General features: G+C 48.7%; 8 protein-coding genes across 8 annotated transcripts; 5 read left to right on the top strand and 3 right to left on the bottom strand.

Moving 5' to 3' along the window:
• The first annotated feature begins 25 nt into the window (after positions 1 to 25).
• B0J16DRAFT_341441 (uncharacterized protein) lies at positions 26 to 1822 on the top strand. The gene has a single exon (XM_046127820.1). The coding sequence runs from the start codon at positions 263 to 265 to the stop codon at positions 1673 to 1675; it is 1413 nt and encodes a 470-aa protein (XP_045982991.1). The 5' UTR covers positions 26 to 262; the 3' UTR covers positions 1676 to 1822.
• Positions 1823 to 2642, top strand: B0J16DRAFT_341440 (PDCD5-related protein). The gene is made up of 3 exons (XM_046127819.1): positions 1823 to 1936; positions 1990 to 2081; positions 2135 to 2642. Exons 1-3 carry the CDS (start codon positions 1913 to 1915, stop codon positions 2412 to 2414), a joined length of 396 nt encoding a protein of 131 aa, XP_045982990.1. The 5' UTR covers positions 1823 to 1912; the 3' UTR covers positions 2415 to 2642.
• Positions 2643 to 3692, bottom strand: B0J16DRAFT_304751 (coenzyme Q biosynthesis protein Coq4-domain-containing protein). Its single transcript, XM_046124733.1, has 2 exons — positions 3436 to 3692; positions 2643 to 3381 (listed from the first exon to the last, which is right to left on the bottom strand). Exons 1-2 carry the CDS (start codon positions 3656 to 3658, stop codon positions 2735 to 2737), a joined length of 870 nt encoding a protein of 289 aa, XP_045982989.1. The 5' UTR covers positions 3659 to 3692; the 3' UTR covers positions 2643 to 2734.
• A 549-nt stretch (positions 3693 to 4241) lies between these two features.
• Positions 4242 to 5626, top strand: B0J16DRAFT_372167 (uncharacterized protein; the record flags this gene model as incomplete). The annotated part of the gene is made up of 2 exons (XM_046130459.1): positions 4242 to 4745; positions 4890 to 5626. The coding sequence occupies exons 1-2, from the start codon at positions 4325 to 4327 to the stop codon at positions 5624 to 5626; spliced, it is 1158 nt and encodes a 385-aa protein (XP_045982988.1). The 5' UTR covers positions 4242 to 4324.
• Positions 5627 to 6683: 1057 nt separating this feature from the next.
• Positions 6684 to 7875, bottom strand: B0J16DRAFT_384407 (RRM domain protein; the record flags this gene model as incomplete). The annotated part of the gene is made up of 3 exons (XM_046131421.1): positions 6684 to 6796; positions 6846 to 7408; positions 7469 to 7875. The coding sequence occupies 3 exons, from the start codon at positions 7873 to 7875 to the stop codon at positions 6684 to 6686; spliced, it is 1083 nt and encodes a 360-aa protein (XP_045982987.1).
• A 1056-nt stretch (positions 7876 to 8931) lies between these two features.
• B0J16DRAFT_341434 (uncharacterized protein) lies at positions 8932 to 9729 on the top strand. Its single transcript, XM_046127818.1, has 3 exons — positions 8932 to 9195; positions 9255 to 9341; positions 9394 to 9729. Exons 1-3 carry the CDS (start codon positions 9111 to 9113, stop codon positions 9432 to 9434), a joined length of 213 nt encoding a protein of 70 aa, XP_045982986.1. The 5' UTR covers positions 8932 to 9110; the 3' UTR covers positions 9435 to 9729.
• On the bottom strand, positions 9730 to 12078 carry B0J16DRAFT_341432 (WD40-repeat-containing domain protein). The gene is made up of 4 exons (XM_046127817.1): positions 11533 to 12078; positions 11144 to 11472; positions 9968 to 11090; positions 9730 to 9921 (listed from the first exon to the last, which is right to left on the bottom strand). Exons 1-4 carry the CDS (start codon positions 11807 to 11809, stop codon positions 9758 to 9760), a joined length of 1893 nt encoding a protein of 630 aa, XP_045982985.1. The 5' UTR covers positions 11810 to 12078; the 3' UTR covers positions 9730 to 9757.
• Positions 12079 to 13578: 1500 nt separating this feature from the next.
• Positions 13579 to 15555, top strand: B0J16DRAFT_129663 (uncharacterized protein). Its single transcript, XM_046121740.1, has 3 exons — positions 13579 to 14480; positions 14536 to 15409; positions 15465 to 15555. The coding sequence occupies exons 1-3, from the start codon at positions 13722 to 13724 to the stop codon at positions 15533 to 15535; spliced, it is 1704 nt and encodes a 567-aa protein (XP_045982984.1). The 5' UTR covers positions 13579 to 13721; the 3' UTR covers positions 15536 to 15555.
• The last annotated feature ends 864 nt before the right edge of the window (positions 15556 to 16419 follow it).

Below are 16419 nucleotides of genomic sequence, written 5' to 3'. Positions count from 1 at the left end.
TCGCCGCTTGGAGCCATCACTCTCTCCACGCATCACTCAACCAATATCGGCATCACCACTTCCACCCCAACTCGCCGCTCTTCACGACCCTACGATCGGCATATACTGACACCGAAACATCAACGAAGAACTTGTTGCATCGATTCCACTCCTCCGAACCTGCATGTGCGCGTGCGTCTTATAATCTACGACTTCTCTGGCTCCGGAGCCCCAAGTTTCTTTTCGCAGCACCTCAAACACAACCGTCAAAGTGGCGACCCTTATGCACAGTCGAGCGACGGCTCGGATAGCCCTAAGACCAACTCAATGTCTTCGAAATAGTACCAGGATAAACCTCACACGGCTCTTTGCTTCAGCAGCAATAACACACCACGAGAAACCGGAAGCGGTTCCTCCAGAGCTGAGCGAACCACCTCCCTCGAGACCGTGGCAAAGCTCGGATTCCCAGGCTGGATCGATCAAGTCTATATCAAATAGTCCTTCGTCGCGTTTCTACGTCCCTTCGGTCATCCTCCCGGCCGAGGCCGCAAAATCCGGACCTGTGCATAAAATTCATATCCTGGGCGAAGATGTGCGGTCGAGGTTCATTGCTCACGCCTTGTGCAGCGTTTACGACTCGGTCGAATTGTTGCAATTCCGAGATATGCCCAAATCAAGATACCAAAATATTGAACAAGTACAACCAGAAAGAACAAGGAAATCTGCATATGCCGAGAAGAATGCCGCCATGGTCCGAGAGGAAGAAGATGTGGGACATAAAGCCGTAAAGACGTCTGATCATTCGCACATTGATCAATTGATTGTTACCGGTCGTGGTTTTGAAGCTGTCAAGGCGATTGCCTCAGTCAAGGATAGGATTGACGACAAAACATCGGTATGTCTTTTGAACGACGGCATGGGGGTTCTCGAGCAAGTCCGTGAACGCATACTCGACGGAACGCAACCTGAACCAAACTTTTATCTGGGACATATGAACCATGCCTTGGCTTTCAACCGAAACCGAGATTCCGTTAAACAGTTAAGGGGTGGGCGAACAGTGCTCACCAGTGCCGATCCGATTCTGAACATGTCCAAGGAACTACATGCACCTCTCGAGCAGCCTGCCTTTATGCGGCCACTGAAACAGGCCAGGATTCTCTCAACAAGCTACAATTCATACGAACATTGGCTTCGGTTCAAACTACCGTCCATGATGTTTACAGCTGCCGTCGAGCCTGTGTGCGTGTTGCTCGATTTGCCATACTGGGGTCTGGCGGCCAACCGATCAGCGCAGAAAATGATAAACCAGCTGCTGGCAGAGATGGCTTTGGTGACAGAAAGCCTACCTGAAGTTCAGGCTTCACCTGACCTTGTATCATTCCTCCGCGGCGAAGGACTCAAAAAGTTCTGCTACCGCCGGATTACAGGCAAGGCCAGTGCCCCAAGTGATCTTCTCATGCGCATCAACAAGGGTCTACAGACAGATATTAACTACCAGAATGGTTTCTTTTTGAAACGAGCCAATATTCTTGGCATCAATACACCGACAAACCAGCTGATGGTGCAAATGGTCAAAGCAAGGCGTTTAGAGGCTAAACAGAAGAGGAAAGCGTATATTCAGATGGAAGAGACATCAGCAGAGAACGTTAGAGAGAGGGCACGGCGGCAGCGCATACCAAGGGGCGGAATTATATAGAACAGGACATTAAAGCATCGCATATTTGGCGTTTGGAGTAGCCTTTGGGAGGGGTTTTTAAAGGTAGCATTGTAGTCTTGATTGAATGAAGAAATATTCTCATGATTCTATTTTCTGTACAGCATGGATATTGCAGTTTGCTTACGTGATCAATTCGATGCCCCTCCAGTAACGATGCACCCCGCGACATCCATTAGGTTGATCTCCTGACTTGCAACACCGTAACGTAACGAAATTATGGATGACGCAGAGCTTGATCAGGTAAAACATTTTCGGAACGTTCGCTTGGGAGTTGACACTAACGCAATGTACAGATCCGAAAAGCTCGTCTAGAGCAGCTCAAGGCTCAAGGTGGCGGTAGCAGTGGAGGCGGTTCGTCTGGGCAGCAAGAACAGCAGCAGCGCCAGTAAGAGTTCCTCGCTACTCTCTTGCAAAACTATCGCGCTGACCTCCAATTAGACAACAGCAGCAAGAAGAAGCTCGTCAACACATCCTCAACCAGATCCTTCACCCCGAGGCCGCCGACCGTCTTGGCCGTATCCGTCTTGTCAAGGAGGAGCGTGCCGCCGACATCGAGAACCGACTCATTACGCTCGCCCAGACAGGTCAACTGCGACAGAAGGTCACCGAGGCGCAACTCAAGGAGCTTCTCAACGCTATGTCGGAGAGCAAGGAAGAGGAGAAGATTGTTGTGAGCAGGCGCAAGGCTTGGGACGATGACGATGACTTGGACCTGTAAGAGGTGCTTATGATACCATGGAATTGAGCATCAAAGAGGAGAATAAGGCAAAACTGTAGGCGATGGCCTACATTTGTGTTTTGCGGGAGAAGAAGTAAAATGAAAGTGCTGACACCCGGCGCTGATGCCGAGATCCGCGAGGATTTTTCCCAGTGTGTTCTGAACAAATGACCTGTCTACATTTCGGCAATTTATACGACCAGTGCTTAATGATTCAAAAATCTCAATACCAACGCTTAAATGACAATTCCCGGCTTCTAGCTTCACTACAATAATGTACAGTTTTCACACCTGAACAGCAGAATGACAGCGAGGAGCGATTATAGGCCTTGCTCTCTGAGTTCCTTTAGCCTCTTCTTCTCTTCCCTCTCCCTCTGTCGAATATCTCTCATGTCAGGCGGTTGCTCGATACCAAGCTCTTTCCTCACATCATTCACATCGTCTTCGAGTCTCTCTTCCCAGAACACATTGATGATCTCTTTGCTTCGTGCTCCATTCTTGAGAGCCCATGGTAGATATATCGAGCCGAACCGCTGTCTTTCGCTCCTCTTCATGGTAGCTGCTGCGAAGATACTCAAACCTGTCATGGGGAGCAAGGTATTTGCAAACTCGAACGCTTTTAGGGCAACTTCGCCCTCCCGCACGATAGGTAACCCTGTCAGGGCATGGTAAAAGTCGTGACATTCGCGATAGCGCTGCATAACATATGCACACTCTTCATCGTCGATGTAGCGCACTGTAGCTCGTGTATCAGGTGAGACGCCTTCACGGTCGAGCCATCCAACGTAGGCGCGTCCAACGCTGTTCTCTGGCATCGAGCGCAGTGCTTCAAGAGAAAGGGTTTTGGAGGATATCCGGGGTCGGGCTCGAAGAATGCGACGGCCTGTTGGATCAGCGAGCATGGCGTCGCGCAGGCGATAGATGAAGTAGGGTGTGGCTGTAGCTTCGCCAGTAGCGGCGATAAGGTCTGCATGTAATCAGTCGAAGAGCATAAGAAATCACATTTTCGTCTAGAGCGTACCGTGACGATAAGGATTGAAAAAGGACATGACGCTGGCTCCAATCGCCAACCCAGCCCGCTCAACTCTTGTTAATGGTACATGGCCTTCATAAAGTGGTGGGGAGCGTTTGCTCGTGAAGCTTCGTGATGATGAAGAGCAAGATGCGCGGTTCGCGGCTCTCAGAATAGTTTTTCCATAACTAGCAGACCTAATTGATCGAACCTTTGGCAGCACGCTCTCCATCTTGGTCAAATTTGCGAGAGTCAAAATGCCCGAGTGGTTCGATCTTGTGCTACTGTAGGTACATAGAATAGGTACCTAGTATCTACAGATGGCCGATCTCATGACTAAGCCCCCCGCTTACCAGATACTTCATTGTACAACTCAACCAACCAATCAGCACTGAAGGTGCAACGGCGTAACTTAAGACGCAGCAATACTACCTATTTACCTAAGTAGGTACCTAAGTTGGTACTAGATGGAGGTAGGAATACAAGCAATTACACTTCAACTCATTAAAAAGTAATGTTTACAAAGTCGCCATTGGCTTTTTAAAGAGAGAAAACACTAGAGCCACCCCAGCCATACACAGTTAAGAATAGATTTCGAACTAATCATGCCCCGAGGCTTATCATGTTGGTTACATGCGTCGTTCTTTGTTCAAGATTTCCTTAGCTTAGAAGATGGCCGAACAGATCAAAGAGATTAATGAATGTTTGCTGTACACAGAAAGGGCTGCTATTTTTTATAGTTATCATAAGTCCGAGTTGATGCATACCTTCTATAAATATTCGCTGTTGGGACCAATAACCAGACTAACCACCACCTGCAATTCTACCATATCAACAGCTTTGGGAACGTTCTATCGCTTTGGGCTGTGCTGAACACACAGCAAGACGCCTCGTTAATATGTCAAGAAAGTCAAACAGTTCGTCCAGCGGCGGCTCCGAGATTGACGCAGAGGTCTTTGGTCCTCTTACGACAATAGCAGAACACTCTCTCAGAGCGCTGGCCTCTCGAGTTGCAAGAGACGTTGGCATTTCCACAGACAGCTCCTTTGATAACACAGCCCTTGTTAGGCGCATTTCTGGTTCATACAACATAGTTCACATCATGGAGGTGGAAACAACAAAGCTTGTTATTCGAGTTCCTGCTTTTGGATGGGGTGCTGGAATGTCAAAGGCAGCAGCAGATGCCCTTAAGTCGCAAGTAGCGACAATGCGTCTCATCCGAAAGAAAACCAAGGTACCTGTGCCCGAAGTCTATAGCTTTGATGCAACCGACGCCAATGAGATCAATGCACCTTTCATTTGCCTGGAGTTTATCCCAGGTCAGACAGTTTCGGATATCTGGCTCGACTCTCGGGATGAGACATTTCGAAACCAGCTTCGCCTCAAGATCTTGACCAGCCTAGCAAAGACTATGGCTTAACTCTCATCTTTGTCCTTCGATAGGATTGGCTCGATCATGGAAGCAGAAGACGGGACCAACTTTCTTGGTCCGTTGTTTAACTGGCAGCACGAAGACGGAAGCCAATACGGAAGTGTGCGAGTCCAAGCAGCTAGGACATATGTTTCCACTATCGAATATTTGGCTTGTCACTTCGACTTTGAGACTGAAAAGAGCTCGTGGGATCGAGCTAGCAACAAGATGCTCGAGGCCCTTGTACAAAGCTCGCCAAATCTCAACTCCCATTCCCGCTTTGTTCTTTGTCCGCCAGATTTCGACTCCCAGAATATTCTAGTAGACCCAGAATCGGGCAGTGTCGTCGGTTTAATCGACTGGGATCTTTGCCATACTATGCCACCTCATATGGGCTACGCCCGATACCCTGGATTCATCACGCGAGACTGGGATCCCCTAATGTATAGATATCCAGTCATCAAGACTGAAGATTCACCAGAGACATTGCAGAGATTTCGACAACACTACAATAACGAACTTGGCAAATCTCTCTTGTGCGAAGGCGATTGGGAATTCACTAAGAACTCTCACATCAGTGAGGCTATTTGGAATGCAGCACTGAATTCTTTCATCAGAAAGGGTATCTTGCGCAGGTTCATTGAGGTAGCCCTTGGGATTGAAGACAAAGACGCTTTAGCTGTTCTTTATGATCTCGACGGGTATTGCAGTCCAGAGGATTGGAACAAGCTGAAAGGAAAGTTGGAACAGCTGGTCTGCGGTTCGTCCTCTCTTCCAGGCGCCGCTTGAAAGGAGTCAGGCAGGAGACAAAGAGAGGTATTATTTCTATCATTATTTAAATATCATCAAGACGCCGTCATGCCACAGAGACGTGGAAAGCACCATTGGTGAGGAGTCCGCCATGACTGATGGCCATTTGTACTAACAAATCAACTGCCCAGCCCTGTATGCCATGCTGCTGCAAAGAGTCGCTGTGTAAAACAATCGCATTTACAAGTTTGTACTCAGTGTAACGAACCTTGGTTTTTGAAGCACAACACTGAATGTCCCTATTGCCTTGAGGCCAAGAACGCAAGAGCGAGACATCTAGTAAAGGTAGAAGAAGAAATAGAAGAAGACGAGACAAAAGGGAATTACGCAAGTGTGAAGTACTAACTGTGCGGACGTCTACTTCAATATGGGTCGACGAAGATGTTGCAGCGTGTATTGGCGATGGTTTAACGGTGATTGCTTACAATCTGTTGAGATAGAGTATTACGATCACTAGTTTAGAACATTTCTTTATTGGCAAACTGACATGGATAACAAATATAATCTATCCAGGTACCACGTACGCTGCTGAAAGCTGGCAGCTCTTCTTAATATAAACACTCTGTGAGTGATATGTTGGCCGGGCAGGCGAAGTAATTGTAAAGGCTTAGGCTACTATAATAAAGTAGCCTAAGTGCTCATCTAAGCTAGCATAAAGTGACCAAATTATTTCGTCTCTTATGCTTTTAGGGGCCAATTCTTCTGATATCGTGAGGATAAGAATGCATACAGTCTCTACTATAGGTACCAGGTAGTTTTACCAAAACAATGGAAACGCTCTATTGACGCCAATACCTAACCTTACTCCATAAGTTTATGATACACGTGGGTAATTAGATTTCCCTTCCCTCAATCTTTTCACTTAACACTTATATGTGCCCCAACTTGGCCAAAACAAAAAACGAAATCTCGAAACTCGAGAAAACGCAGATTTTAAACGGAAAGTTCTTGCAGCCATATCAAATCCTTAACGCTGCGGCAAATTCCCAGCATTTGGGTTCCCGGGCGTCATGGAAGATAGCCAGTTCACAGAGTTCTACTCTGGTCGAGGCCGTTTGGCTCCATGCGGGTTACCCCAATCGCCGCCTCCGCCCTGGTTCTGATTGAACCCGAAGCCAGGGTTGAAGTTGGGGGGCATGCCTTGAAAACCTGTACTATGTTAGTTACGTAGTGCGTGAGTCTTGTGTAGGGTAATTACCAGGCATGCCGTTCGGGCCCATCATACCCATGCCCATATTGCCGGGCATACCCATAGGCATTCCACCCATAGGGTTCATGTTCATCATGCCGCCTCCTCGGCCACCTCGCATACCTCCAGGGCCACCTCGCATGCCGCCTCCCATCATGCCACCGCGGTTGTTGAAGCCAAAGTTACTGCCGCCTCCCATGGGTCCATTATATCCTCCACCCATATTGTTGTTGAATCCACCCATGTTGTTGTTGTTGTTGAAATTGCGATTATATCCTCCTTGGTTCATACCGCCACGGTTGTAACCGCCCCTGCCTCCTCTGAAACCACCACCGGAACCACCAAAGTTGCCGCCCATGTTGTTGCTACGGTCGTTGTAGCCGGACGGCGCACGGCTCTGGTCCTTGCCCCTAGCAGGTGCGTCCTTGGGAAGGGTCTTGAAGGGGTTGATGTTGGGGGCCCAATAGGCCAACGTGACCTTTTTGGCGCCTTGACTTTCAGCCAGAATCTGTTCAATACGATGTTTGGTGGCTGTCGACGCCTGAGGGGAGTAAAACTCGACGTAGGCTTGTCTGTGAATAAGTCAGTCAACGCAATTATTCCTTAACTAGCCAATTTTCACACCCACGTACCCCTTGCTTTTACCGTTGACCTTATGTTCGCTGAAAGTGATGTCCTTGATTTCATCCTCGCAATCAGCTTCCCGAGCCCAGCCTCGAATATCGTCGTCCGTGTTCCACCAGTTCAGTTCTGATATCATGAGCGATGTTGTGGCAGCTTGATCAACTGGTCGGTCATCCTCTTCTTGTTTTCTTTTAGTCCCTTGCTGAGAGGCAGATGCTTGGTGGTTGGAATCAAAGCTCTCGCGTGCGTGGCTGTCCTGGGCATGGTGATCATCCATATTTTGGTCATCGTGGCTGTCTTGTCGATGATCGACTTGATGGTAGTCTTGGTTGTTACCATCGTCTCGATGGTCATCCTGCTGGTGATCGTTGCTTGCGTCGCCATAGATATCAATCTCGAAATCTTCTTCAGCCATTGTGGAAGGTCTGGTGCGCTGGGCACAGGTTAATGTCGTGCAGAAAGGATTTGTAGAGAAACGGAGAGGATATGATCAATGTGATAATTAGGCTGGAAATACAAGAGTTGGCCACTGGTCTTTACACATAAGTAATCAGCCATTGAACGTTCCATCGCTAGCAAATACTGCCTCAAATTTAAGAGGTCTTTCGCACTAGAGACAAGAAATGATTTGGACTGGAAGCTTGCAATACGTACACTCCGTGTAACAAGAATGGGGCCCTGATATGGGGATAACCTCCTGATATGATGGTACTTGAGTCAAAGACGCGATATTGAGGACGAAGCTCTGTGCTTGCAATCCTCGCTTTCTAGCTCCTGATATATCTCGAGCGAGCGCTTAGATACAAATGGGGAGCGATGGAATAGAGGATGCCGTCAGCCCAATCAACCCTTATTTCCTATCCTTCGGTTCGCCGATCGCTTGCGGCCGAAGTTTTCGCCAGAAGGTGCCCAAGCCCGAGTTGCGTGGATCTGCGCACTTTACGCGATACAACGTCGTGATAAAGGCGCTCGATGGATTCGCGTTATTGACTGTGGTTGTCTTGGAATCAGGCTCCAGCGACTTCACCAAGCTCGATCGCGAACGAAGGAAGCCGGTCAGTAGATTTACCGTGACTAAACCGTAATCGATATCTGCAGTGTCAGTTATGGTTGCGTACGCGATGAGACGGGCCAGGTAAATGGATGCTTTAGGGTGGTTGGCGGATGGCAAAGAGTAAAAAGAGCTTCACTAAAGTTCGGTTCTTTTCTGGGGAAGAGCTTCGCAAAAGCACTGCAACCCGCGGAAGCTGGCGTCTACCTAGCGCCTGCGCGTCTGGCTGGGACCGGGGAAATAAACTGGGAAACAGCAGGCACAAGACAGGCACAGGCACAACTTTCCCCACATACGACTTGGACCCACCAAATTCATTGTAACTGTCAGGACCAGTCACGTCCGGATTATTCACCGGCCCGAAGATGCAGCAGTAGCTTGTGGAAATCTGGCCTTGCCCGGAGAGGCCAGAGAGCTGTCCATTAGCTGTGATCACCAAAAAGAGGTCCCCTTTAAACTTCAGGTCAACCCTCCTTTCTACAACCCCCGCGACTTCAACTCATATCGACGACTTCACTTTCCTTTCATCAACGACATTAGGTTCCCTCCTCGACACAACGTACTTCTAATATCTCTTCTTGTTTCCTCTATCACCCAAAATGTCCGATCAGGTTCAAGAGATCCTCGAGGTTCCCTCCGAGTTCGTCAGGGACGGTGTTCAATTCGTGCGACGATGCACTAAGCGTACGCCGAGCCATTGCGCACCTTCATTCTACTGCACATACTAACATGATTCTCGACAGCCGACCAGAAGGAGTTCCTGCGACTCTGCCAAGCTGTTGGTGTTGGTTTCCTCATCATGGGTGCTGTTGGCTACGTTGTTAAGCTGGGTACGATTGCTTTGCGTTTCTTTATTCACATCCATTTCTAACATGAGTACAGTGCACATTCCTCTTAACCATGCTCTCGTCGGTAGCGCATAAACGGTCACGCGGTCGACTGACGAGGAGATTCTGAGTGGTGGCGACTTGATTATCCAAAACCCCGCAAGACGGGAACGAGGATAGTCACATAACCTTTCTGGCTTGCGGGTACGTTCAATGGGGCGGAGTTAAATGACATTATGGCGGGCACGCGACACACTTCTACGCTGGAGTTCAACTGAACGCCATATGGATGGGAAGGAAGATGTGCTTTCACGTCCAAAGGGCTGTCTGTGTGGGTTTGAAAGACATCCTATACGAGGAAGACGGCTACGATTATTAATTGTACAAAATATATCCATTGTTATTTCTGCAATCTTGGCTTAGTCCATCCCATATGTCGAATTATGATATAACTCGGGCTGTTCCTTAAGTACGTGATTGACACTATGGCCCATCGGTGGGTCTCCTTCATCATCAGTGTGCTCATTAAAGGAATGCAGAGTACAAGTTCCTCTGGCCATGTTATAACCGTTCCATGCGGAAGCTGTCCTGAGTTAGCTCACGCCTCAAGACAGGGTGGATGAACTTACCAACAAGGAGAGGTGCGTTGGGATGCCAGCTTGCGTCGCGAACACAAGTGCCCCAGTTACCTGGCTCATCAAAATGATAGAAGCGATGCCGGTTATCCATCGGCCGTGTGCGCATTGTCGCTTTCTTGACATCCACCACTCCAGCCAATGTTGCATCCATGTTCCATATGTATACTTTACCGTCTGTACTGCCCGAGTACACGTATCTTGAGTTGGTACCCGATGGAGGTGAAAAGTGGCACCGGATAAGAGTTCGAAGGACTTTGTGGCCTCGGAAAGTCACGAGTGAGTTATCGTGGGGATGAACATCCCAATCTTCATCGTCATAAACTCCCCCTCGATAATCGAAACCGCTCGTGTTGACAGTTCGCGTGGGATCAAGCTCGGTATACCGGTCGGTAGACATGGCCATTCGAAGGTCCCAAAGCTTCATGCTCTGGTCTTTGCCGTTACTGAGGATATATCGTCCGTCGCCTTTGCTGTCGATATACGTTAAACCCTCGATGTGGCCAACGAAAGCTCCGGCCTCTCGGTTATCGCCCATACTTCGTCTATCCCACACTTTGATCGTTGTATCGTCGGACCCTGAGTAAAGGATATGCGGCGACATCTTATCGGCGAAACATACTGCGTTGACATCATCCTGATGCCCCCTGACATTTTCCAGGACAGTTCGTGACTCAATATCGTATACGACAATGGAAGCCGCGCTTGTTCCTGCTACCAGCTCCCTTCCATCGCCAGAGAATCGGACGGACCAGATGCCAAATCCGCGTCGTCCGTGCCAGCCATCCCGAGGCGGACCGTCGTCAAGATCCAGTGTATAAGGGTCGCCTGTATCATTCGGATCTGTAGGAGCTATTGAGACCATAGTTTGAATCGAGGTATAAGCAAGCCATTTGTTGTCGGGACTCAGAGAGGCATCTGTGAGCGTCCATTGACCCCACGGGTATGAGACTGTCTTATAATGCTTCCAGTTGTATGGGCTCGAAGTATCGTACATTCGAACTTTGAAGTCTTGAGAACAGGCAAAAAAGAAATTACCATCGTCGGAAAACTGTCCAGAGTAAACTGGATCATCGAAATGAACAATCTTCTCCGCTCTTGTCTGCGGTAGTAGACCCTAAATAATCGTCAGACAGCCTATCTTCATATGCAAACCATAGCAAAGCCAACCTGATTGATGAGAGCGTTATTCCGCAGTCTATCTTCGCGATTTCCCAGAGCAAGCTCCCGCTCAAGCATCCGTATAGCTAAACGCTTCTTAGCTCCGAAACTGTAGTCGTTTGCGCCAAAGGCTCCTGATCGCATAAGTTTGAGGCCCTGCTCGCTTGGGACTTTGGGAAAGCGATTCGGATCCTTCGGTGTTCGGCGTCTTCTGAAGGGCCAATCTAGAAATTCTGCGTCGTCATCTGCATTGTCTTGAAACAGAACACTGGTTAGGTTAGGGTCCTGCATCAGGGCAAGTAGTTGTCTCCTGGTCAATAATCCTGTCCTAGCGCCAGCTTTAAGCACAGCATGTCAGTGATGTATTCCAATATGAGGAGAGGGATGTTGAGAATTACTTCGAACGATATTTAGGAGGCGCTGTGCGCCGACACCTCCTTCGACTGCATCATCGTCCTCCTCGTCCTCCTCATCATCCTCATCTTCTTCGTCAGGCTGGTCCTCATAATCTTCATCTTCCTCTTCGTCATCATCCGGTTGATCATCTTCTTCCTCTATTTCATAGTACCATGTTGGTCCTGTTGATGATTCACGTGTACTCTCATTACGGGACTCTTCATCACTTTGATCTGTCGACAGAGGCCGGGAGCTCCTCTCTTCCTCAAGAGGGGCCATGATTGTCTTAGGCGAGATTTTGCAGAGCGCAGGAGAGGGTGAGGGTCGACAGAATGCTTGCTAAGCACATCGATGTGAGGGGCGATACGGTAAAACTGGCCGTTCGTTCTTATCAGGGATATAATGAGGCAAGCAGTTCACTCGATATATGCAGGTTTGGAATGATATGGAGCTTTACGAAATTCACAAATGTTCGACGAAATATCAATGATGCGATGAGCGTAACGCTCCGAATGAGGTGCTGTTGAATGAAGTTACTACAATGGGGGAGCTCCCGGAGCTAGGTTGTGACGACATCGGTCGGAGATAAGATAAGACCCGCGGTCGGCTACCCTAAACCATTGTTTGTATGATTTGAATCTGCGATACACTTCCCTTTGTACTTGTTACACTACCTGCGGATTCGGTGATATGGTGATCTTATATAATCCTTTTGTTTGTTTATAGTACCTGGAAAATCGCGTAGCATCGAGGTGGATGACTTTGAATTATCGGGTGTCAGACAGTTGATTATGTACACTTTGAAGCATTCACTTTTGGTTACACTTCAGCCATCACCATCATCACTATCAATGTACCGGTACTCAAAACCGCAATATTCCAAGCTTCCAAAACATCTCGAAGGGTGAGGACTCTTCGATGGTGGTTCAGGTGCACATCCATCATTTTCAACTACCTCCTTACAAAGAGGAAACCAGGTTGTGCTCAACTGAGAGTTCTGCATAGATGGTGAAGCACTGACCTGAAAGCTTTTTGTCCTAGTCGAATGACGTGGGTTCTCCTTGAGCCAAGAGTGAGAAACCAGAGCTTGCGCCCTTTCAGCCTGACATAGTTGATGTGTATGAATATTCCAAGAGATGACCGAGAGCTTGGGATCCAGATTTCTGCCGATATCCGATACTTGGCGGTTCAAATGTGAGGCTTCAGCGGATGTCCAATTGTGTTGATGGAGCGAGATGGTGCCATATCTAGAACACGGTTCCGTGAGTGGTTGACATCTCGGTGTTTATGGTTATAAGATCACGAAATTGGTCATATCTGTAGCATGCGGATGAATGAATGGTATTTTGCCTCAGAATTGGTAGGAGAATAGAACCGACCAGTTACAGCCTTCACTGCAAGAATGCTTAAATATTGATATCACCTTACTGGTGCCGAAACTCGATCATATCGCTGTCGTTGTTAATGTTACCACGCTTTGATATTTGTTTCGGCAAACTGAGATTCTTCACTTCATCCCGGGCCTCTTCTGAAGTTGTGACTACCATAGAAGACCCCCTGGCTAATATCATGAAGTCGGCCCCTGAAGCTTGGGTAAAAATACTTGGCCCTTAAGCTGTTTGAGGCTTAGCGTGGTCCAGCTGGGGCCACGTTGGCACTGGACATCTCCTAGGGCCCTTCTAGCAGGGCGAGACCCTTGTAATCGTTATTTAGCCCCGGGCTGCAGCCGCAGCTGTTGGGAAGGGATGCCCAGGGCCTCGTACGGAGCGGATCTTCCATTTCTTGCCCCTATGTATCCATTGCAGCCAATCCTACCAAACCAATCCAAAGCATTCAATTCAATATTCAAACCCCGACATCCATTCCAACTTCTTTACTCCTTTTTTGTCTTTATACTGGTGTAATCAGCGTGTGTCTCAACTTTGTGCACGGCGACCAACTTCGCCAGAGAACTGTCTGGTGTCAGCATCAGATCCAACCTTTCGCCATCTCCGCAAAGTCTATTCTGCCCACGTTACGTTACACGCGACTTGGATCGTCGCAAAGTTCACGGCTTCAGCTTATTTTGATTGATCGACCGACATCTCGGATCACTTAACCCACTCACGGCCACGACCGCCGGCAGTCTTTTCGAGGCTTGTCGATTTTCCCAATCTCCTTCAGCCGACAACAACGACCGCAACTGCCTATCATGAAGATTCGAACCAAGCACTCACCTTTAATCCTTCTTCTCCTCCCCGCCGTAGCGAATGCGCTGTCCTCCCATGACGTTACCGATATACCTGGTCCTGCTGCGATCCCAGAACAAACTGATGTCCTTCCTCAAGCTGGTGTGAAGCGTCACGATGTGCCTACAAAGGACGCCCCTGTCGATGGTAGGGATGGAAAGCCTCATCATGGACCTTTTATCGAAACAGAGGATCACAGAAAACCAGCTGAAGCTATACCTGATGCTGGATCTGGTGCTGCAGTCGGCTCTGGCTCAGCTTCTGGCACCGGCACCGGTGCTAGTATTGAGTCTGAAGCCGGAATCAATGCTGCGGCCAAGGTCGATGCCAGCCCTGACTCTCTTCCCGAGCTTAAAGGTCGACCAAATGACCCTACTGTAGTCGATGGTGAAAAGATTCCCGAAACCAACGACGGCGTCATGTTCGACAAGGCCCGCGTTCACGCTCAAGAGGGTACCACTGGCACAGAGGGCGGTGTGACTGAGCGATACAAAGCCCGAAAGCTGGAAGAGGACCTGGCAGGCGAGGAAACATTCAGGAAACCCGCATCGCCAAAGGAGGCACCCCCTTTGCCACACAGCGAAGAAGAAAAGATCCGTGCTTCTGAAGGAGAGAAGACGGAGGACGATACTACTGGTGGAAAGGCAGATGACGTGATTCCCAAGCCTGCGAAGCCCGTCATTAGCAAAGACGAGGATCGCGACTACACTGCAGGATTGGAGGTAAGCAGCCACTGTTGTAAATGAAACTGTAATACGATAACTGACTACTGTGTAGAAGCCAGCCGACCTCCCTGACCGACCCCTCGGACAAAACAAACCTGTGCAAGATCCTGCAAAGGCCCCGCCAGTTGACTTGAGCCGAGGAACGACACACGATGGACACCATGACGAAGAGAGCATTATCCAACCATTTCATTCTTTCGTGCTCTCCTTTACTATGATTTTGGTGTCCGAGATTGGAGACAAGACGTTTCTGGTTGCAGCTCTTATGGCGATGAAGCACGACCGCATGGTTGTCTTCACCGCCGCCTTTGGCGCTCTCCTTGTAATGACAGTCCTTTCCGCTGTTCTGGGCCATGCTGTTCCTACATTGATCCCTAAGCGCGTCACTAGCTTCCTTGCTGCGGGTCTCTTCTTCGTTTTTGGCGCAAAACTGATGCGGGAGGGTATGCAAATGGACCCCAACGAGGGCGTTTCTGCTGAGATGCATGAGGTCGAACAAGAGCTTGCCGAAAAGGAGAAGGAAATGGGCCGTAAGCGGGGTGATTCCGTGTCCGCCTACACTCTGGAGATGGGTATGAATGGCAATGGCCGAAGGTCGCGACCCAGCAATCGTCTTATGTCACCCCCTCGATCACCTTCCCAGTCTCCTGTTAGAGACTCACGTTCCGGTTCGGGTGCCGTCTCCAGCGCTGTTCAGGGTGCCACCAACCTCTGCTCGTTGCTCCTTAGTCCTGCTTGGGTGCAGACCTTTATCATGACCTTCCTTGGCGAGTGGGGTGATCGAAGCCAGATTGCTACTATTGCCATGGCTGCTGGTCAAGACTACTGGTGGGTGACTCTGGGTGCTACGTGTGGCCATGCCATCTGCACTGGTGTTGCTGTCATTGGTGGCCGTGCTATAGCTGGCCGAGTCAGTCTGAAAGTTGGTAAGTCTAATCTCTAACTTCATGCTCAACTGCGAGTAACTAACATTTCCCCTAGTCACTGTTGGCGGTGCCACCGCTTTCCTTGTTTTTGGTGTCATTTACCTCCTCGAGTCCCTTTACAGCTAGAGGTAAAGCTTTTCCAATGCCAAAAAATTCTTTCTCTCCATTAGACCATGGTTTTCACAGCTATCGTCATGTGAGACCATTTGCCTACTTCGCCTAAGCTTTTGTAATTTTTAACGGCCACTCTCAAGATAAAGAAAGGGACTAAGAGTTCCGGCGTTTTCTGCTTGAAGCAGATCATTTGTACTATTACTTGAACTGAGATTGTCTCAGCCTCATGCGGTTCAGTGCACATGGACACTGGCCCCTTTTTCTAAGAAGAGGCCTGGGCTCTGGGGACACTAAGAAACGGGGACCGAGACGAAGACGCAAGGGAACGAGGTGAAGGGTTCATCAGTTTCTCTATGACCTGTGTCAAGCGTTGGCAGTCTGACGGAATGGAAAAGGGATGACCCTCTTCGATGTTTATATAAGCTATGATGAATTGTAAATAGGGGTTGCTATGAGGTATGCTCACGACCATGTTAATGTACGATGAGGCTTTTCAAGACACAGCTGATTGGAGGTTGATGTTTCGGTCTGTGTTCATCCAATGAATTGAGATTCTGAAATTTGGAAGGGGTTGATGAAGTCACATCCAGATCATGTTGTGTTACAGCAAATCGTTGTGGGTTTCTACGATTCATTAATGCAAAGAGGTATATCCATCAACAAACCAGTGAACAGACCCAAACATGACATGGACATCTATTCATGGCCAATACAGGTCTCCCTTCGTTCAGCCTTCCAAAACTACCACAAAACAAAAATAAAACCGAGACAACAGCCTCAAGTGCAGGCCTGCCAAGTCCTCTATTCCATACAAAGTTTGACAAACTCTCCCTCGGAGACATGGCATTTTTCTAGACAGATATTCTGCCCCCCTCCTTTCATAGCAAAGGCAGTAA

The sequence above is a fragment of the Fusarium flagelliforme genome, assembly GCF_020744385.1.
Source record: "Fusarium flagelliforme strain FIESC 12 MPI-CAGE-AA-0113 chromosome Unknown B0J16scaffold_4, whole genome shotgun sequence".
NCBI classification, from domain to species: domain Eukaryota; kingdom Fungi; phylum Ascomycota; class Sordariomycetes; order Hypocreales; family Nectriaceae; genus Fusarium; species Fusarium flagelliforme.
Note: the sequence above shows the minus strand (reverse complement) of the source record. Positions and strands in the feature narration are given on the sequence as shown.

Coding starts and splice junctions, on each gene's coding strand:
- B0J16DRAFT_341441 (XM_046127820.1), top strand. CDS start 263: ATGCACAGTCGAGCGACGGCTCGGATAGCCCTAAGACCAACTCAATGT.
- B0J16DRAFT_341440 (XM_046127819.1), top strand. CDS start 1,913: ATGGATGACGCAGAGCTTGATCAG. Junction 1,937..1,989: donor ATGACGCAGAGCTTGATCAG/GTAAAACATTTT, acceptor CGCAATGTACAG/ATCCGAAAAGCTCGTCTAGA. Junction 2,082..2,134: donor CAAGAACAGCAGCAGCGCCA/GTAAGAGTTCCT, acceptor ACCTCCAATTAG/ACAACAGCAGCAAGAAGAAG.
- B0J16DRAFT_304751 (XM_046124733.1), bottom strand. CDS start 3,658: ATGGAGAGCGTGCTGCCAAAGGTTCGATCAATTAGGTCTGCTAGTTAT. Junction 3,382..3,435: donor TTTCAATCCTTATCGTCACG/GTACGCTCTAGA, acceptor GATTACATGCAG/ACCTTATCGCCGCTACTGGC.
- B0J16DRAFT_341434 (XM_046127818.1), top strand. CDS start 9,111: ATGTCCGATCAGGTTCAAGAGATCCTCGAGGTTCCCTCCGAGTTCGTC. Junction 9,196..9,254: donor CGTGCGACGATGCACTAAGC/GTACGCCGAGCC, acceptor GATTCTCGACAG/CCGACCAGAAGGAGTTCCTG. Junction 9,342..9,393: donor TGGCTACGTTGTTAAGCTGG/GTACGATTGCTT, acceptor ACATGAGTACAG/TGCACATTCCTCTTAACCAT.
- B0J16DRAFT_341432 (XM_046127817.1), bottom strand. CDS start 11,809: ATGGCCCCTCTTGAGGAAGAGAGGAGCTCCCGGCCTCTGTCGACAGAT. Junction 11,091..11,143: donor ATAACGCTCTCATCAATCAG/GTTGGCTTTGCT, acceptor ACGATTATTTAG/GGTCTACTACCGCAGACAAG. Junction 9,922..9,967: donor CAACGCACCTCTCCTTGTTG/GTAAGTTCATCC, acceptor AACTCAGGACAG/CTTCCGCATGGAACGGTTAT.
- B0J16DRAFT_129663 (XM_046121740.1), top strand. CDS start 13,722: ATGAAGATTCGAACCAAGCACTCACCTTTAATCCTTCTTCTCCTCCCC. Junction 14,481..14,535: donor ACTACACTGCAGGATTGGAG/GTAAGCAGCCAC, acceptor ACTACTGTGTAG/AAGCCAGCCGACCTCCCTGA. Junction 15,410..15,464: donor CCGAGTCAGTCTGAAAGTTG/GTAAGTCTAATC, acceptor CATTTCCCCTAG/TCACTGTTGGCGGTGCCACC.